The sequence below is a fragment of the Phasianus colchicus genome, chromosome 15 (genome assembly GCF_987193195.1).
Source record: "Phasianus colchicus chromosome 15, bPhaCol1.hap1.1, whole genome shotgun sequence".
NCBI classification, from domain to species: Eukaryota; Metazoa; Chordata; class Aves; order Galliformes; family Phasianidae; genus Phasianus; species Phasianus colchicus.
In genome coordinates, this window is record NC_143450.1 from 9,003,274 (window position 1) to 9,020,062 (window position 16,789).

A 16,789-nucleotide genomic window follows, 5' to 3' on the forward strand; every position below is an offset into this window, starting at 1 on the left:
CTGTGCTGGTGAACGCCCCTGGGGATGTCAGCATGTTTCCTGCGACAGCTCTGGGCTGTGGTAGCCAAAAGGAGGGGAGACACAGTAGGAGGAGGTGATGACTTTCACCCCGTTTTCTGGGTTGAGGCCCAATTCCTGGACTGGGAAAAGAAAGTGGAAATTTCCAATTGCCCTACGAAACACAAGGGCCTTCCAGCCTGTTGATGGGGGGATGTGGAGTAAGCAGGGGGCATTCCTCCAGCGGCCATCCCAGACGTGGGGCAGCAGACTTCAAAACTTAAAAGGTGACCCCGAGGAGCAGGGAACAGCGCCATGCACCTCTGCAGTGAGTGAAGCTGGTGGGATTTGGAAGGGGACAGAGGGAGGGATGGAGGAGGGATGGAGGAAGGGCATTGCGCTGCGGTTGGGTGGAGGACAGCACCACCGTGCGGTACAGCATCCTCCTGGCTTCAAGGACGGGGACTGCATCCCTCCCCCTGCTCCCTGTCCCTCCTTTACAGGCATCCCTCCCCAGCCCCGGGGTCAACACCTCCCATGTCTCAATTTCCCTCACTGCAGCACCCCCAGGCTCGTCCTATGGATGCAGCACAGCACTGGGGCAGCATCCCCAGCACACCCCCAGGACACCCCCCGCCTGCAGCTCAGGGCACAGCCCCAGGCACAGCCGACGGGCTGCAGGCAGCAGCAGGGAAGGGTCTGGTGACAGCCGGGGTGCAGGATGCAGTGGTGGCATTGCCTCGCTGATGGTGTGAGTCATGGGGGTTTCTGGGCGCAGCGGAGCTGCTGGTGGCACACACATCACTGGGGACCCTCAGTTGTCTCCACAGAAGCTCCAGGCTACCTGCACACCGTGCCACCAGCACAGCACACAGCCCACCGTCCTCCTGCCAGCACCCGCTCCAGCAGTGTCCCCCAGCCATGGGGGCTGTCACCAAGGCTGTCACCGTGCTGTCACCACCAGCAGAATCCCAGACCTTTCTCTGAGACAGGTTCTGCCCCTGAACCTCTCTGTGTTGCCTGTCCCAGGAGGGACTGCCAGGGTTGCAGCAGCCAGCACCCGGGAGGGGGCGGTGGCCGAGTCCCAGACCACGCTGGCCTTGGCCCTGAGCTGCCGACACCTCGGGGACGCGCCGGACACACCTCCGGGGAAGCGCCGCGGGGCTGGGGCTTTCCCTATTTAGCTGCGGGGCTCGGCTGTGCCAGCCGCACTGCGGGCAGCCGTCCGGCCCTCCGCCGCGATGCAGCGGGCTCCCAACCTGGTAGGTACCGTGCCGCGGCGCGGGGCTGCCTGTTCGCTTCCCTTCTTTAATGCCATTATGTACACGCGTGTTTGCGGGTGGCTACCTGGCTCTGTTTGCTTTGGAGATGCTCATCCCGGCCCTGCTGGGCCCGTCGCCCCCGTGCACGGCACGGAGGGGACAAAGCAGGGAGCGAACCTGCGGTGGCCTGAGGGAAGCGCGGCGCAGCCCAGGAGGAGAGCGCGGCACTCTGCCTGGACCCTGCACGCACGCAGGACGGTGTCACAGCCGGACCACGGGCAGGGCGTGGGGCTGCCTCGGCCGGCTGCAGCCACACGGAGAGCAGCGCTACAGAAAGCAACTTTGTTCGGCACTGGGCAGCATGCCGGCTGCCGGCACACGGAGCTCAGCCCTGCGAGGCCGGAGGGAGAAGGAGAGGAAAAGGCACCTTTCTTTCTCTGTCCTCAGAGCACAGAGGGAGAGGAGGATTTGGATAAAGATCTCATTCTTGCATGTCTCATCTCTGTGGCTCCTTGTAAACGAAAGGAGCCCCAGGTACACCCTGAGCTGGGTGTGTGCGCTTGCTTGGGGCATGGGGACACCTGGGGATGCTCAGAGCAGGCACAGGGCCCTTTGGGCTCGGCTCCCTGCACAAGGGGCTCTGCAGCCATGGGTATCTCCTGGGGCTCACCACGACCATGTGCTCACCACGCAGCATGCACGGCGCCACCCAATGCCAGGAAATTGGGCCGAGTGTCCACCCCTAGGCAGGGATGCATCCTTTTGCACACGCTCTGCAGCGCAGGGCAGCCACGCACTGCACTCCTTTCTCTTCAGCTTCTCCTCTGCATCTTCACCTTTGCCATGGTTCTGGTGCCAGAAGCCAAGGATGAAAGCAGAGCAGCCAAGGGGAGGAGAAGAGGCCCTTCACGGCTCCCCATGGCCGCTCCCGCCCTGGCCAGGGCCCCCGACGACCTCTACACTCCAATGGAGGACTACGAGCGCAGCATCCAGGACATGGTGCACCAGCTGAGGAATGGCTCCGAGCCAGGCGACACGAAGTGCCAGGTCAATCTGCGGCTCTGGAGGTCCAACCGCAGGAGCCTGTCCCCCTGGGCCTACAGGTAAGTGTGGGGCAGGGTCCTCAGGGCTGGGGAGCTCTGGCAGGGCCATGTGCACTCATCCCATGTTGGCAGGTGCAGTGGCGACCACAGCTCCAGCATCTCAAAGCGACCATGATGCAGTGCTCCCCATGTCACCCCACAGTGGTATTGCCCTGCCCTTCCCCCCAGTGTCCCCATCCCACCTGCCAGTCTCACCGTCCCCCTGACCTCCCACTGCTTTCCTTATCCTCCAGCATCAACCACGATGCCACTCGGATCCCAGCAGACATCCCTGAGGCCCGGTGCCTCTGCACCGGCTGCATCAACCCCTTCACCATGCAGGAGGACCGCACCATGGCCAGCATCCCCATCTACAGCCGGCTGCCCGTCCGCAGGCTGCTCTGCCAGGCACCAGGCGAGGTGGGGCACAAGGCCTCCGGGAGGAAGAAGTGTCAGAAGAAGTACCAGATGGTCATGGAGACCATCGCTGTGGGCTGCACTTGCATCTTCTGAGGCTGCATAATGAACGCCCAAAGTCATCTACGGGCCTCTAAGCAGCTTGCTCTTGCTTATCAAGCATCGCCAGGCCCAGCATTGGGGCAAGGAGTGCCTCCAAGAGCTCCCCGAAATCCCCCTGCAGATTCCACCAGCCTCAACCCAGGCTGGGAACACCCAGTGCTGGGGCAGCCCTGCAAGCAGCCCAGCACATCATCCTGCCTCTGGTCTCGCCAAGAGCTTTTGAACCCCCAATGAAAGGCCAAGGAGAATGGAAGGGGAAGGTCCTCACCCCCAGCCCCATGTGCAAACTGCAGCCCAGGGCCTGGCATAGAGGCAGGGGGTGGGGAGCAGCTGTTCTCCAGAGGAAGCTGAGGCAGCTTTTGAGGTCCTAAATAATAAAGTGCATTGCTGGCCTCTGTCTGACCCGCTCCATGCCTCAGCCCGTGGTGCTGCCTGGGCTGGAGGGGCTGTGCCCAGCAGGGAGGAGCAGCAGGAGCAGGGCCCCGCTACCCCCCATGCCCATGACTTTGAAGCCCCATGAGGTCCCTTCCAAAGCAAGATGACCCTTTCTCACAGCACATTCCAGTGTCAGCCAAGGAGGGGAAGGGAGAAATCTCCAGCGCATGGCACAGACAAGCAACAGGGGCTGTATTCCTGAAGGAAAAACACGTTCAAGTCATCTGGACACAGCCTGTCCCTCGCCCCCTGCCCCAAGCCCCGTGGTGATCCCAAGGCAATAAATACACCCCTGCCCACTGCAGACAGCAGCTCCGGACCCACCACCACCCAATGCGTCACAGCTCAGTCTTCACTTTGTGCATCAAGTCCTTCTGGTCTATCTTCTCCAGGTCCTGGTACCAGCGGTTGTAAGCCAGGAGGGCCACATTTTTGGCCGCCACTGCAATCATCTCCATGGAGCTGGCCACCCACTCCACGCCGCTGAGGTAGAAGAGGTTTTCATGGAGCACGATGGGCGGCAGCGACTTGGCCGAGTCGTAGCGGGGGTGTGACTGCCACTCCGTCACCTGCACCGAGTAGTAGGACCTGAAGAGGGTCTTCAGCTGCTGCTTGTCCAGCGGCTGCTCGGAGAGGACCCGCCACACCGCCGCCTCCTGGGGCTGCTTGCGACGGAACGCCGCTGAGACGTTGACAGGACAGATGTTGTCCATGGCGTTGAAGAAGAGGGCAGGAGTGTCGGTGGTGAGGATGCTGGCGAAGGGGAAGAGCTTGGGGTCAGGGAAGCCAAAGTAGGAGGAGTTGAGGTAGCCGTGCACCACGGAGGTGACGGAGGGCTGGAAGGTGCCAGGGAAGTTGTCAATGGGCGGCTCAAAGTTCTGGAAGCTGAAGTTGCTCCTGCTGGGGTGTAGGGCAGTGGTCACCACCACCATGTCGTAGAATGCCGAGCCCTGGCCTTCGCTGCTCGTGTAGTGCACCTGGTACAGGGCTCTCCCCTCTGAAGAGAGATGGCAGAGAGTGGCTGTAGCACTGACCTCAAGCTGTATGGTCTCCACTTTTTTTTAGCACTGCCTCCAGCTCCTGGTTTTCCAGTGCTGGACCATAGAATCTGGTGGCTCTAGATGAGTTGCTAATGCTTTAGGGCAACTGAAAGCATTTTATGGAGCCTCTGAGAAAAAGCTTCAGAAGCTCATGCTGGTGAGATAAGGAGGAGAGGGTCAAAGCTGCCCTTCACAAAGCACAGCTGTCCGACCTTCTGCTGTGCTGGAGCATGGCTAGTGCCAGTGGGACCTGGCTGAAAGAAGGGACCTGAGGGACCCTAAGGCTGAGGTCTGCAGGGCAGGGTGAAGCCTCTCAGACAGACAGAGAGCCTCCCAGAGCCCCCAGCATCCCCACAGCCTCCACCACCCACCTCACAAAATCACAAAACCATTATGGTTGGAAAAGATAGCTAAGACCATCAGGTCCACCCATCAACGCATCCCCACTCAGTACAGACCCACAATCCCAAGGCCAGCAGCACCCATGTGTGCACAGGGCCAGAGCAGACCCCGCGATCGGGCTCACCCGAGCTGTGCAGAGAGACACCCGTCACCCTGCCGTGGATGACGTTGGCTTTGGTCAGCTTCAGCAGGCCCGAGCACACCAACTTGTTGCCTCCTTCCACCGCCCACGTGCTGCCCTGGGCCCCCGCCAGCGACATGGCTCCTGGGGAGAGGAAGGGGAGGGCGCTCGGAGCCCTGCTCGGGGAGGGACCCCGGGGAGGACGCTCACACGAGGGCAACGGATCCTCACCCGCGAAGGCGGGCACCAGCACCGACTGGCCGTAGCTGGAGCGCAGCACGGCTGCAATCACGTCATCCACGAAGCGCTGCGTGACGCCCACCTCCAGCAGAGCCTCGGCCACCGAGCGCTGCGTCATGTTGACGAAGGCCTCACCCCCCAGAGAGCGCAGCAGCTCCTCCAGGCTGGAGAAGGCGTAGCCGTGCGCCTGGTACTTGTAGATCCTGGGGGGGATGGCGGCACGGGGTGAGGTCCCGGCGTCGGGGAGAACCCCCCTCCCCACCCCACCACGGCCCTACCTCATGAACTTCTCCATCACCTCCTCCACCCACATCTGCAGGCGCAGGAAGCTGATCCCGTAGTGCCACCAGAGCCGGAAGAGGTTCAGCAGGTACCAGTCGGTCTCCTCCAGCACAAAGTGCTCCCCGCTGAACACGGCGCTCTTCCCCGGCACCTCGCGGCGCTGCCTGAGCCCTGCGGGGAGCAGAGGGGCCCACCGGGCGGGTGGTGGGGTGCGGGTAACGGGGTGAGCGAGCTCTGCGTGGGCACCGGGAGGCGTGAGAGCCCACGTGCTCGGGCATCCCACCGGGCGGCCCCGCCTCCGGACGGGACAAAGCGGTGGGATCCGAGGTCCGCCCGCAGCCCCACGGTGCGGTCACGGCGGGGCTGGGGCACCGGGACACCTCGTGCCCATCGTGCCGAGGTACCGCCGCGTCCCCCCGATCACACGGCACTCACCCAGCGTCTTGACGAAGTCCTGCATGTGCAGGCTGAGCGCGTGGATGGACGCGGCCCGGCTCTCGTACTGCTGCTTGTTGACGGTGACGGTGGCCAGCCGGCCGCCCACGCCGCCCTGCTCGTACACGTCCAGCTGCACCTGCGGCCCGAAGTGCTGCTGCAAGAAGTAGGCGACGGCCGAGCCGCCCAGCCCGGCGCCCACCACGGCTGCGGGCAGAGAGGGGCTTGGGTTGGCGGCGCACCCGAGGCACGGTGCCGCAGCCCCGCCGGGCTCCGGGCTCCCCGCCCGGCTCCTCCCGACCCGACCCGACCCTACCGACGCTGCGCGGCGGGGCGCGGGCGGCCACGGGGATGACAAGGAGGGCGGCCAGGGCCGGCAGCAGCAGCGCGGCACGCGGCGGGGCCATGGCGCGGGCGGCGGGGGAAGCGGCGGGGCTCGGCGGCACCGCCTCTCGCGGCAGGCACGGCCCCGAGCCCCCCGGCTGCGGGCACGGCACGGCACGGCACGGCACCGCACGGCACGGCACCGCACGGCACGGCACGGCACCGCACGGCACCGCACGGCACCGCACGGCACAGCCCCGCCGCCTGCTGCCCTGCGCTGCGTCAGTGCACGGGGCGGTGCGCCGCGTTCCGTTCCGGGGGAGGAGGCGGGAGGACCGCGCGGCGTCGGAGCCCCGGGCAGAGCACGCTGCTGCTTGTAGCCCTGCCGGCACGGCCTGGAAGGGCTGCTGTGTCTGCGTGCTGACCGCGAGCGGAACGCCTGCGTTTGCTCACGCTGCAGACGGAGGTGGTTGCGGTTTGCAAACTCCCGACTCTCGCTGTTGCCGTGGAGAAAACCAGAAAAGCCAGCAGTGAGCGGCACGGCAGCAGCTAGCAGCATTTCTTGGTTAGGGAATGCACGGAGCGATGCCACCGCAGCTGCTTCCAGGCCAGGAGGAAAAGCTTGATCGCGAGGGGATGATGCTGCAAGGGCTCGGCACAAAAATGCAGCTCTTCCCTCAGGAAGGCCGGCTCTTTGCAAAGTTGTTGCTTTTTTTCAGGAAAGGAGAACGATGCCTGCTGCAATCACAGCCGTATCAGACAGGCTGGCGCTCTCCCCAGCACATCCTTGAAAGAATAAAGCGCTCAGGGACGGCAGAGACCTGAAAAAGTCCTCTGAGCACAGCATGCTTGCTGCTGCACATCTCACATACACACACAGGGAAATACACAGCAAAACGAAGCAGTGGGGGAACAGAATGACAGAGATGGCACAAGACAACATATTTCAACTGCTAAGAGTCGTGCAGGATGAAGCACCAGAGGCAGGCAGAGCGTGATTCCTGCACAGCTGTGCAATGCAGGAGTTCCCAGGAGCAGAGATGATAGCAGGCACAGAAAACCCTGGCAGCTCACCGTGTGAGGGAGGATGACCTCCATGTTCACTTCTGAGTCCACCTAACAACTAGTTCATAAGATGTCAAAAAGATAAATAAATAAATAAGTATAGTCCTTGCTTCAGGTAACCAGCTGTAGAACAGCCCTTTCAATCCACAGCACCACTTGGAATGAGTGGGAAAAGAAAGGAAAAGCAGCAATTGCAATTCTTTTTTTTTTTATTAGCAAACAGACAGTATCTGGACATGTAAAGAAAATCAGCCCTTTCCAACATTAACTCAATGTTGTTGTCAGTTACTTGCACCAGTCCCGCAGTTGGGTCTTCCTCTCCCATACAGCCAGAACCATTGGGTAAGCACAGCACAGAAACACAACATACAGTATATATATAGGTTTCTCACCAACTAAAATGGACTTAGAATTTTTGAAGATTAGCAACACTTTGTTCATTTGACTTTGCAATACCAAAACATCTCATGTTTTAAAATAAAACAAACACTACAATATTCACAATATAAAACTTAAATACAGTTTTCAAAAGTGAGAGGACTTCTCGCAGCCATTGATTTATCACAGCTGTTCTATTCCAGCAGCAGCTCTGCTGGGGAAGAGCTGAGAATTTAAGGTCCACAAATGACATTCACATTCTGCACAGCTCCTGCTCAGAGCCAAGACGTTGGTGGGAAGCACTGCTGCAGCCCCGGCCAGGAGCACAGCGATGCTCAGTGCAGGGCTGCCCAGCCTCCCACAGCACAGCTGCAGCTCCACACGTCACCAGCACACCATGGGTTACCTGCTCTGCACTCCCAGCTCAGCTGATGGCTGGGTGAGCAAGTGGAAAGGAGCAGGAGGTACAGAGGCACGCAGCACTCGCCCTCCTCTGCTATTCCATCCCTTCTAACAAAGTCAAAAATGGTTTGAATAAAGTGACAGCAGGGAAGAAGCTCAGGTCAGACTCTTTGGTGTCACTTTGCAGAGCACCCAAGGGGGACTCATCCCACCGTGCTGCGTGTGAGCTCTGCACAAACAGGGAAGCTACACAGAGGAGAAATGCACTCCACCCTTAGGCAATCTCATCCACAATAAGAGATCATTAAGTGTGCTTGAAAGGCAAGGGAATCCAATTCTGCCTAGGAAATGTAAATTCTGCGATGGAATCCAGGTTTGGTTCTTTCATTCCCCTTTCACAATTCAAAGCCATCAGGAAATCAGGACAAACAACAACAGTCTTTGGTAACTTCTGCAAGAGCCACTAAACGCTACTTACATCTTGCAATAACCATCATAAAGCCTAATTAGATCTACAGAAGTTTCACAGATTTACAAAACTGGGGCACAAAGTGGGAAAATAGCTTGGGAGGGGGTTCAGAAACACTGCACAGGAACCTGAGCCCTCAGATTGCTGCTCCAGCCACGCAGCAGTGCCTCAGTGCAAGCAGATCCCAGATACACCAGCTGAACAGATAACCTTCTACTGCAGACACACAGCCAGTGTCTGGAGTGCATTTTAGGGTACTTCTTTAAGGCAAAAAAGGGTGAATACTAACTGAGGTGACAGGCAGGCCTACCAAACAATCCGAGGGAGGACCAAGCAGATGAAGCATACTTTCACAGTCAGGCTGCACAGTGGGTCAGTTTAAAGGTGCTTTGGATCCCATCGCTTTTGGCCACCTGCTACTTTAAGTATGGCTCGGCCTTTCTATGAGAGAAAAAACCACCTCTTACATAAAATGCCTGCATTTCTGTTCAGCTCCTTATAAATACTCTTTCACATCACACATTCATTTCCACAGCTGGCTCTCCCCTGCTGTTTGCAAATGGCTCAGCTGATCTACCAAGGAGCAAAGAGGCAGAGGAGAACCGAGCTGCTCCTGCTGAACAAACAGCTTCTGCAGAAGAGGCTGCAGGCTGTCACGAGGCGGAACAACAAGACTTGCATTGCCACCTTGCAAATTTCACCTGTTTTGTGGTGAAATTTGGTTAACGGCATAATCTGACCACTCAGTTGCCATGTCCAATGGGCAACACAACGATCAGTAAGTCCTTTGTAACTCTAACATTTCCAGCAGTGCCATAAAACAAGAGCACTGAAAAGAGCTTTTTCCTAAGTGATGTGCTGCTGCCATGAAGCACTGTCCCAGGGCTGGAAGCCCAAGTCCCTCTCTGCAAACCTAATTACACACGGAGGCTCAAAACCACACTGGGTCACCCACATATAGCAGCCTGTGTGAAGCATACCAAAACAAGCACCTCTCTAAAAATTCTATGATGACAAGCCATTAGCTGTGTATGCTCTGTGGATAGTCTCCCCACTCAAAATAATGCTGATAGATGCTAACTGGAGGCTGCTGTTACCCTGAAGTCCGTCACAAAAGGATTACAAAACCAAAGCCTGCAAAGGAATAGGAGGAGAATGAGCTTTCTTCTAAGCCAGTGATGGCACCCACCACAGTAAAGAGCTTTTGCAATCAGATCTCAAATAACTGCCAGGCCATAGATCCAATTCCAAAAAGTAAAAGGGCAGAAATTAATGAATTTGTAAGAAATAACCTGAAAACCACCATGCCTGGGAGTTTTATATAGTGCAAACCACAGCCTGGTTTATACAATTCTTTTGTCACTACACTGCTTACTGCTCTCTCAAGGGTTAAATTCTGATCTTAATGGGTGACTGCATCCTTTCAGCTGAGATAAATGGACTCCCTGGCAAAAGGACCTCTGGGAAATACATATGCCATGCTGTGACAACAACATGCCTTCAACTAGGAGGATGGCTTGAGGTCAGCTTTCAGTTCCTCTGCCTTCTGCTTCTCTTCCTTTCTTCCTTCCTTTCTTGTCACCGCTTCTAAAACTGTTTCAAGGACACTTGAGACTTTTGTACAAAAGATTTTTTTCTCCTTGTGTCAAAAAAAAAAAAAAAGCAAACGGTTTCACATTTACTATGAGTACACAACGGTGGAATCTGAATGTCAGCTGCAAGTTAGTGCTGAGTACCATTATTGGAGAGCCTGAGAAAACAAAGCAGTCCAGATTTCCTACTTAAGGGCACATCTCCATCTCGCCAGCAGCTGCAACAAAAAGCTTATCGTTTATCATGCTTGAAAGATGCACAAATACCCACCAGGGAAGAGAGATTACTCTCCTCTAGAATACACTTTTTTGGTTGGAGAAAAAGAGATCTGAGAGGAGTTTTCTGGCTCTACCAAGAGCCATCACTCCCTGTTTTACCTCTAGGAACAAGGAGGCAAGCTGAAATTTTACCTAGAAAACAAATATTAACACACTGACATAACATCTGAATTCTTTATAAAACCTCAACCTATTTAACTATAGCATGACAGATTTCATTCATTCAGGATTGTTTTCCTGAAATGACATAAGAAAAAAAAATGGCCCTAAATGTCACCCCAAGCAATCAATCATCTTGACTCCCACCTAAGGGGCCTGGAGACAAGGGAAGATACCCAAATCGGCCTGATAATAATACTCAGCCCTTTGAGCTCTTCCTCTTCTGAGTGCCCTGCAAAGAAAAAGCCTCATCACATCCCTGTGAGGTAGGTCAGTAAGTATTATTATATTCCCTCAATACAGAGACAGAAACTGAGGCAGAGGAGTTACTTGCCTGAAGGCCACTGCTGGAATCTGTCTCAGAGATGCAGTTGAGAGACAAGAAGCCCTAAATCTCAGAGAATTTCTGTTTCTTTCTCATATCCCCTTCCCTATCCAAGTTCTAACGGAGAAATGAGCATCAGAGAACGGGCTATAATGCCACATTTCTGACAAATAGCTGAACTCCTAGTACTACTCCACATACTCCAAAAAGGATCATTAAATACACAAGTACCTTATAATTCATGGCAAAACGACTGCACGCATTATGAAGAAGCCAACGCACAATACAAATCTAACTTAATAAATAAGTAAAGACATGCAGCTGCAGCTGTCACGAGCACTGAGAGGTCCTCAGCCCAGTCAGGTCCCAGATGCCGAGGGGCAAGCCCACGTTCACTCCTGTGACTCCACTGCCACGCCAACAAGTGCGTGTCTGATAGTGCGACCATGGAGTTTGTAGCCATCCTGAGTCACCAGTGCTATTGTGCCCGGCTGCATCCCCTCTGCTGGGACATGGCAAACTATTTCGTGGTCGTACGGATCGTATTTGTCACCAACAGGGCTCATCTTCTGAAGGCCATGTTTGGCAAACACACTTTGCAATTTGGCCTCCAAGAGAGAGAGGCCCTCGTAGATTTTCTGTAGGGTTGGATTTGGATTAGTAGGCTCTGCTTCTTCTGCAGCACTCTCAGCAGTCTTCTCCAAGATATCTGCTACCTCCACAAGGTCCCTGCAGAAACTCTGGATCCCTACAGAACAAAGAAATAAGAAAATAATGAAGGGCAACAAATAGAACATACAGAGCTACAGTGCCAATGCCAGGCAAAAAGTCACAGGTCTGAAAGCCACACATCCATGCACACAGGGAACAAACACAAGGGAGGGAAGTGAATATAATATGAGATCATTCAATTGTATATCCACAGTTTTATTCATAAGGTAAAACCACTGTGGAAGGACTGGATAATATAGTTGGTTGTGAAAAAAACACAGCATTTCTCATTAGAAAAACAACCCATCTGGGATGTAGATAATACACATTTACAGAATATTGTATCACACAGTGCAGGGATTTCAGGAAAACCAGTTTCTCCTCACACTGATGCCCTAACTAACTTACTGGAAAGATACATCAGGAAAACAGACAAGAGAAACAATAGTTCAGTGCTGCTTGTGCTTGCAGATACATGTTTAAACACATACAGAACAATAAAAGTGCAAAGGAGGGGCAACACAAAGCAGACCATCCACCAACCCATCTCCTTTCACACCAGGGTCTACTTTAAATGCTCTGCAGATGCCCTGTGCCCTATTCCATGAGTAACTTTAATAAATAAACTTCTCCCCCAAAATCTAAAGCACACTGCACATAAAAAGTTAAAACTCAAAATGAGCAAACGAAAAAACCCCACAAATAATACTGAATTTCCCAGAACTCAACAGCCATTTTGTAGCACAATGGGAACAGATGTAGCTCTAATTTCAAAGCCATTAAAATTAACCAACAAAAAAGCTTTACACACGCTATGGAAAACAATGGTTTCTCATTCTCGGAGCTGGCAGAGAGCAATGACTACACAGCAGTTTCCCCCCTTCACCTGCCTCCGTTCCCAACCTGCAATCCAACTCATTTCACTGATGCTAAAATGTTTATCGGAGAAATTTTAAAGACCATCTGATACAGCAACCGACCCTCTTTGTCCCAGACAGGATGCACCTCCTAAAAGCCAGAGCAGAGGAGAAGAGACTGTTAATATAATAAAGGAGACCACAGTTTGATGAAAACCCACAAAACAACATCCTGTGAGAGTCAGTTCTCAGCACACAGAAGAACCTGTAATTTTCATGAAGCGAGCAGAACTACCTTCAACAGCACCAGGCCTGTTTTATTTAGGAAAAGTCCATAAAACCATGAAATAACACAGCTGGACACAGAGAGGAGTAACACCCAGACACCAGCAGACCAGGCCAAACATCATGCCACGCTTTGCAATGAACAAGAGCAGGACAGAAGGGAGAGAAAAGCTGCTGATCAGCATTTTGTGCTCAGGCAGGCTCCTGCAGCAAACACAACTCTGTGTCACTTTGCTCACCAAAGAGCTTGGCATCTTCCACAAACTTCTGCGTTCTCCTCCGGACATTCTCAGAATCTGCCAGAGCTTTCCGGTACCGTTCCTGTAACAGCACAAGGAGACATCAGACAATGACATAAAACTGATTTTTCTGACAAAACTGCAATCCTTCAGATACCACTGAAAAAGAAGCCATTACAAACCAGAAGGTTTGCACTGGGCTCCAGTATTTTCATTAGAACATGCAAAGCCAATCCCTCTCCTACTGATTAATCAGCACAACTGCAACCCCCTCAAAAGACCCAAGGCCAAAAGCACTCAGAGCTCAGCACATTGTCAGGCTGCTGCTTTCTGCATGACTCACTGCGCACGCTGAGATGCTCCTTTCCCAACAGGCAGGTCTTAGCAGCAGATCTGTAACAAGCTAATTTGTCACTTGCTGAAGTTGTACTCTGGACAATTATCCCCAAGAACTGCCCTGTGCTGCAGTATTTATTCCTCTCACCAGCCACCAAAGCTGACTTCTCAGACAACACTGACCCACCAGGACAATCTGTGATACTAACCATGACAAAGCTACTGACATTCCCTCTGTACAATGCTGTGAAAGAACTGGCCACAGCCCATCTCTGACATACAGTTTTGCTTGTTGGGATCAAACTGTCAGTGTTCTGCTCCCAGGAACTATGACACCTGGTGTTTGTAGGGAAGGCAGAGCTGCTCTGAATGCTGTCACAACACAGTACTATTGTGTGCAGGTTATGGCACTTACAGAACAAGATAAGGCTGAAAGTGAAAGTCAAGGGGCACAAATGAAAGTCAGTAACACCACCAGCTGCAAACTCACAGTTAAGTCCCGAACTTGCTCTTCCAACTTGATGGCTTTGTGCTCTAAGGCACAGTCAGAAAGGGGATGCTTCGGCTCATCACGAGGATCTTCTGGCCCACACTCATCTCCTGTACTTCTCTGCTGAGCTGCAGTGCTGAAAACACACAGGGACTCCCTGAAATACAAACTAGTGACAAGAAAGGGAAAGTTAAGTTCCAACACAGTCAAAAGAAAGAATTTCAGTTTAGCATCATTACTAAAAGCAGGCACACAGGATTCTAGGCAAGATTTTAGCTCTTTTCAAAGGAAATAGGCAGCTAGCACAGAAAACAGACAGATACTGTCACTGTATGCCACCTCCCTGACACACCTTGAAAAGGGTCAGATTTTGACAGAAGAACAATCTATTGGTTGCAGCGTTACTAACCTCCCACTACAGGTGGTCAGTAGCAGAACATAAACTTCCAAATTATTTTTGCAAGTTATTCTTGAAAAGGAGGCAGGTATTAAAGATGTTTTAACAAATACGTAAAAGAAAAAAACTGGGTAAGGATGGGTAGGACGGGTCCATGTCCCTCACTCCAGGGAGCCTCTTTTCTGCAGAATGAAGACTCAGGGCGTTAAACCAGCCAAAACCAAACTCAGCAGAAGTGCTTTCTGTGCAGTGTGCTCAAAAAAGTTTGCTGGGCCATCAGATGAGAGCAAGTGCCAGTACAAAGGAGAAGACATTGTGCAAGGTGTGGAGAGATGTGGGAGGGACAACGTGGGGAAGGGCAGAGGCGTCCCCTTTGGGTGCCTCAGACTGCTTTACCTGTGTGACCAAAGCACACATTAAGAGACACATCTACCCAAAGACCAACAAGCACCTCCTACCACTCCCTACTTGGCAGCTGAGGTGTGCCCTCATTTTATCTTGAATGAAGGGTTGCTAGATCTCCCACAGCACTAATGACAAACTGCCTCTTCCCCCTGAAGACATCTGCACCTACAGTTTTTATAGGTGGGTACATAAAACACGATCTGTGCACCAAACAGCTCCTATTCCTATTATGCACCAAACATCTGAGTGTTTCTGCTCAGTGCGTTTGCTCTGGAGTAGAACATTCCTGGCACAGATCATTAAGGAACCAGGCAAGGGCTTGTCAAGGTGTGCTTCCCAATCAGCTGCCCAGCCACTGCCATTCTAGGTTCCCACAACGCCAAAGAAGAGAGAACCCAACATCCAGCAGAGGCTGCACAGAGATCTGTTTGGGGCACAGCATCCCACCTCGAGTGATGCCTGTCCCATCCGTTTTGCTGCCTGGTTAACAAAGTTACAGAAAGAGGATTTGGCCAGGGGTGAGGGAAGAGAAGTAACGCATTTGCCATGCCTTCAAAATCCATGAATGAACCTTTAATAACCGGAAGGCTTTATTTGTGGGGAAAGGCATGGCTGTGGTAAGCACTAACTGCAAGCCCTGTCCATCATCCTCTTGTGTTTCATTTGAAGAGCTGCAGGAAGGGAGGTCAGCCCTGCTGCAGACGAGCCAAAGAAGCTGAGTTCAGCTAAGAAAGCAGCGTTGCTAAGCACCTCACAGGTTAGACACCTTCAGCTTAAAAAAAACCAACACGATATAAACAAATGAACTCTTTTGCATCCAAGAAGTGAAGCCGACTGAGTCAATTCCATACACAGGTGATTCACAGCACACAGCCGGGTGTGTTCCAGTGCGTAGGAGAGGGCCATGAGCGAGCTGTGTCTGCACTGGGGGCCCTGCCTACGTGAAGCAGAGAGCTGCCAGCATGGAGTGCTTCTCCAGCCAGTGAAACCAAGCTGCAGAGCACTGCTGAGCAGTGCAACGCCCCGGGTGCCGCGGGCTGTTCAGACAAGCCTGCCTCAAAAGTTGGAGGCAAGAAAAAAGAACCACAGGCTGACTCCAAAGGGAAACTTGAGGAGCGCGAAGCAGAACTGAAAATGCTGCTCAATTTACTTCTTCCTTGAGGATGAAAGAAACGCACCACTACAAAGGGCGAGTGCTCTTTACAGCCTGTCCTCTACCTTCTCAACGCAGTCCTGGTCGCAGCTGCCCTAAAAAGAGGTGGAATCCCACAGGAGGAAGCTGACACATCCTGAGGTGGGGAAATCCCAGTGGGTGTGAAAGGATCATAGGACTACTGGTGCTTCAGGAAGATTTACACACTGATGTCAGAGGGCATGCAGATAGATGGAGGGGAGAAGCTGACTGCAGCCACGTGGCCGAAGTCAGCTGTGCTTAAAGACCAGAATTCTATGGCTGGGCACAGGCCTGCATTCAGAAGGCGTGCTGCAGCTTTCACACCTACGAAGCGAGCTGGAGGCGGCAGGGCTGCGGTCAGCCCCACACCCAGTGCTTCCATTAAGGCACCGCTTTATTAGTTCGTGTAGCCTTCTAGTTCTTTCCATAAGAAAAAAAGAACAACACACAAAAAAAACCGCACCAACACCAGAATAAAGGACCGTCCATTTTGTTCGCTTTCCTTTCCAGCTGCCTGCATTTTATTGAAAAAACCAAACCCGCAGCTACGGATTCACTGCTGTTCTATAACTCAGACCCACGGCACCAAACCACGCCTGCCCGCACCGCAGGACACGACGGCCATCCCCGACCCCGCGCACCGCTGCGCTGAGCCGCCCGGAATCCCGCGTCACACGCACGGCGCTCCGCGTCCCTCCGTGCACCGCTCCAGCGGCACGGGGAGCCGCCCCGCAGGAAGGGCCGGCTGGCGCGGCTCGGCTCCGCGGGGCGGCCCGGCTCACCCAGCAGGACGGGACGGGACAGGCCCGGGCCCGCCGCGCCGAGCCCAGCCCCGCTCCGCCGCCACGTCCCGCTCCGCTCCCCGCCGCCCGCCCGCCCGCGGCCGCAGAGGCCCCGCGCCCACGCACCTGCCCTGCCGCGCCGCGCCGACGGACAGCCGAGCGCCGGCCCGCAGCGAGCGGCCGGCCATGCTCCCCGGGCCGCCTGCCGCCCCCGCCGCGACTACAGCTCCCGGCGCGCCCCGCGCCGCCCCGCCCCCCGCGGGTGGTGCCGCCGTGCCGCGGGCTGCGCTGCGCCCCGAGCGCGG

The 16,789-nt window shown here is 54.4% G+C and overlaps 3 protein-coding genes across 3 annotated transcripts; 1 reads left to right on the forward strand and 2 right to left on the reverse strand.

The window, feature by feature from the left end:
• The first annotated feature begins 1,012 nt into the window (after nt 1-1,012).
• Nucleotides 1,013-2,865, forward strand: IL17B (interleukin 17B). The gene is made up of 3 exons (XM_090151022.1): nt 1,013-1,259; nt 2,076-2,362; nt 2,596-2,865. The coding sequence occupies exons 1-3, from the start codon at nt 1,239-1,241 to the stop codon at nt 2,852-2,854; spliced, it is 567 nt and encodes a 188-aa protein (XP_090007148.1). The 5' UTR covers nt 1,013-1,238; the 3' UTR covers nt 2,855-2,865.
• A 605-nt stretch (nt 2,866-3,470) lies between these two features.
• Nucleotides 3,471-6,246, reverse strand: PCYOX1L (prenylcysteine oxidase 1 like). Its single transcript, XM_031598072.2, has 6 exons — nt 6,132-6,246; nt 5,816-6,022; nt 5,377-5,551; nt 5,090-5,301; nt 4,862-5,002; nt 3,471-4,292 (listed from the first exon to the last, which is right to left on the reverse strand). The coding sequence occupies exons 1-6, from the start codon at nt 6,220-6,222 to the stop codon at nt 3,634-3,636; spliced, it is 1,485 nt and encodes a 494-aa protein (XP_031453932.2). The 5' UTR covers nt 6,223-6,246; the 3' UTR covers nt 3,471-3,633.
• Nucleotides 6,247-7,381: 1,135 nt separating this feature from the next.
• Nucleotides 7,382-16,717, reverse strand: GRPEL2 (GrpE like 2, mitochondrial). Its single transcript, XM_031598078.2, has 4 exons — nt 16,611-16,717; nt 13,727-13,895; nt 12,901-12,982; nt 7,382-11,556 (listed from the first exon to the last, which is right to left on the reverse strand). The coding sequence occupies exons 1-4, from the start codon at nt 16,670-16,672 to the stop codon at nt 11,201-11,203; spliced, it is 669 nt and encodes a 222-aa protein (XP_031453938.1). The 5' UTR covers nt 16,673-16,717; the 3' UTR covers nt 7,382-11,200.
• Nucleotides 16,718-16,789: the final 72 nt, after the last annotated feature.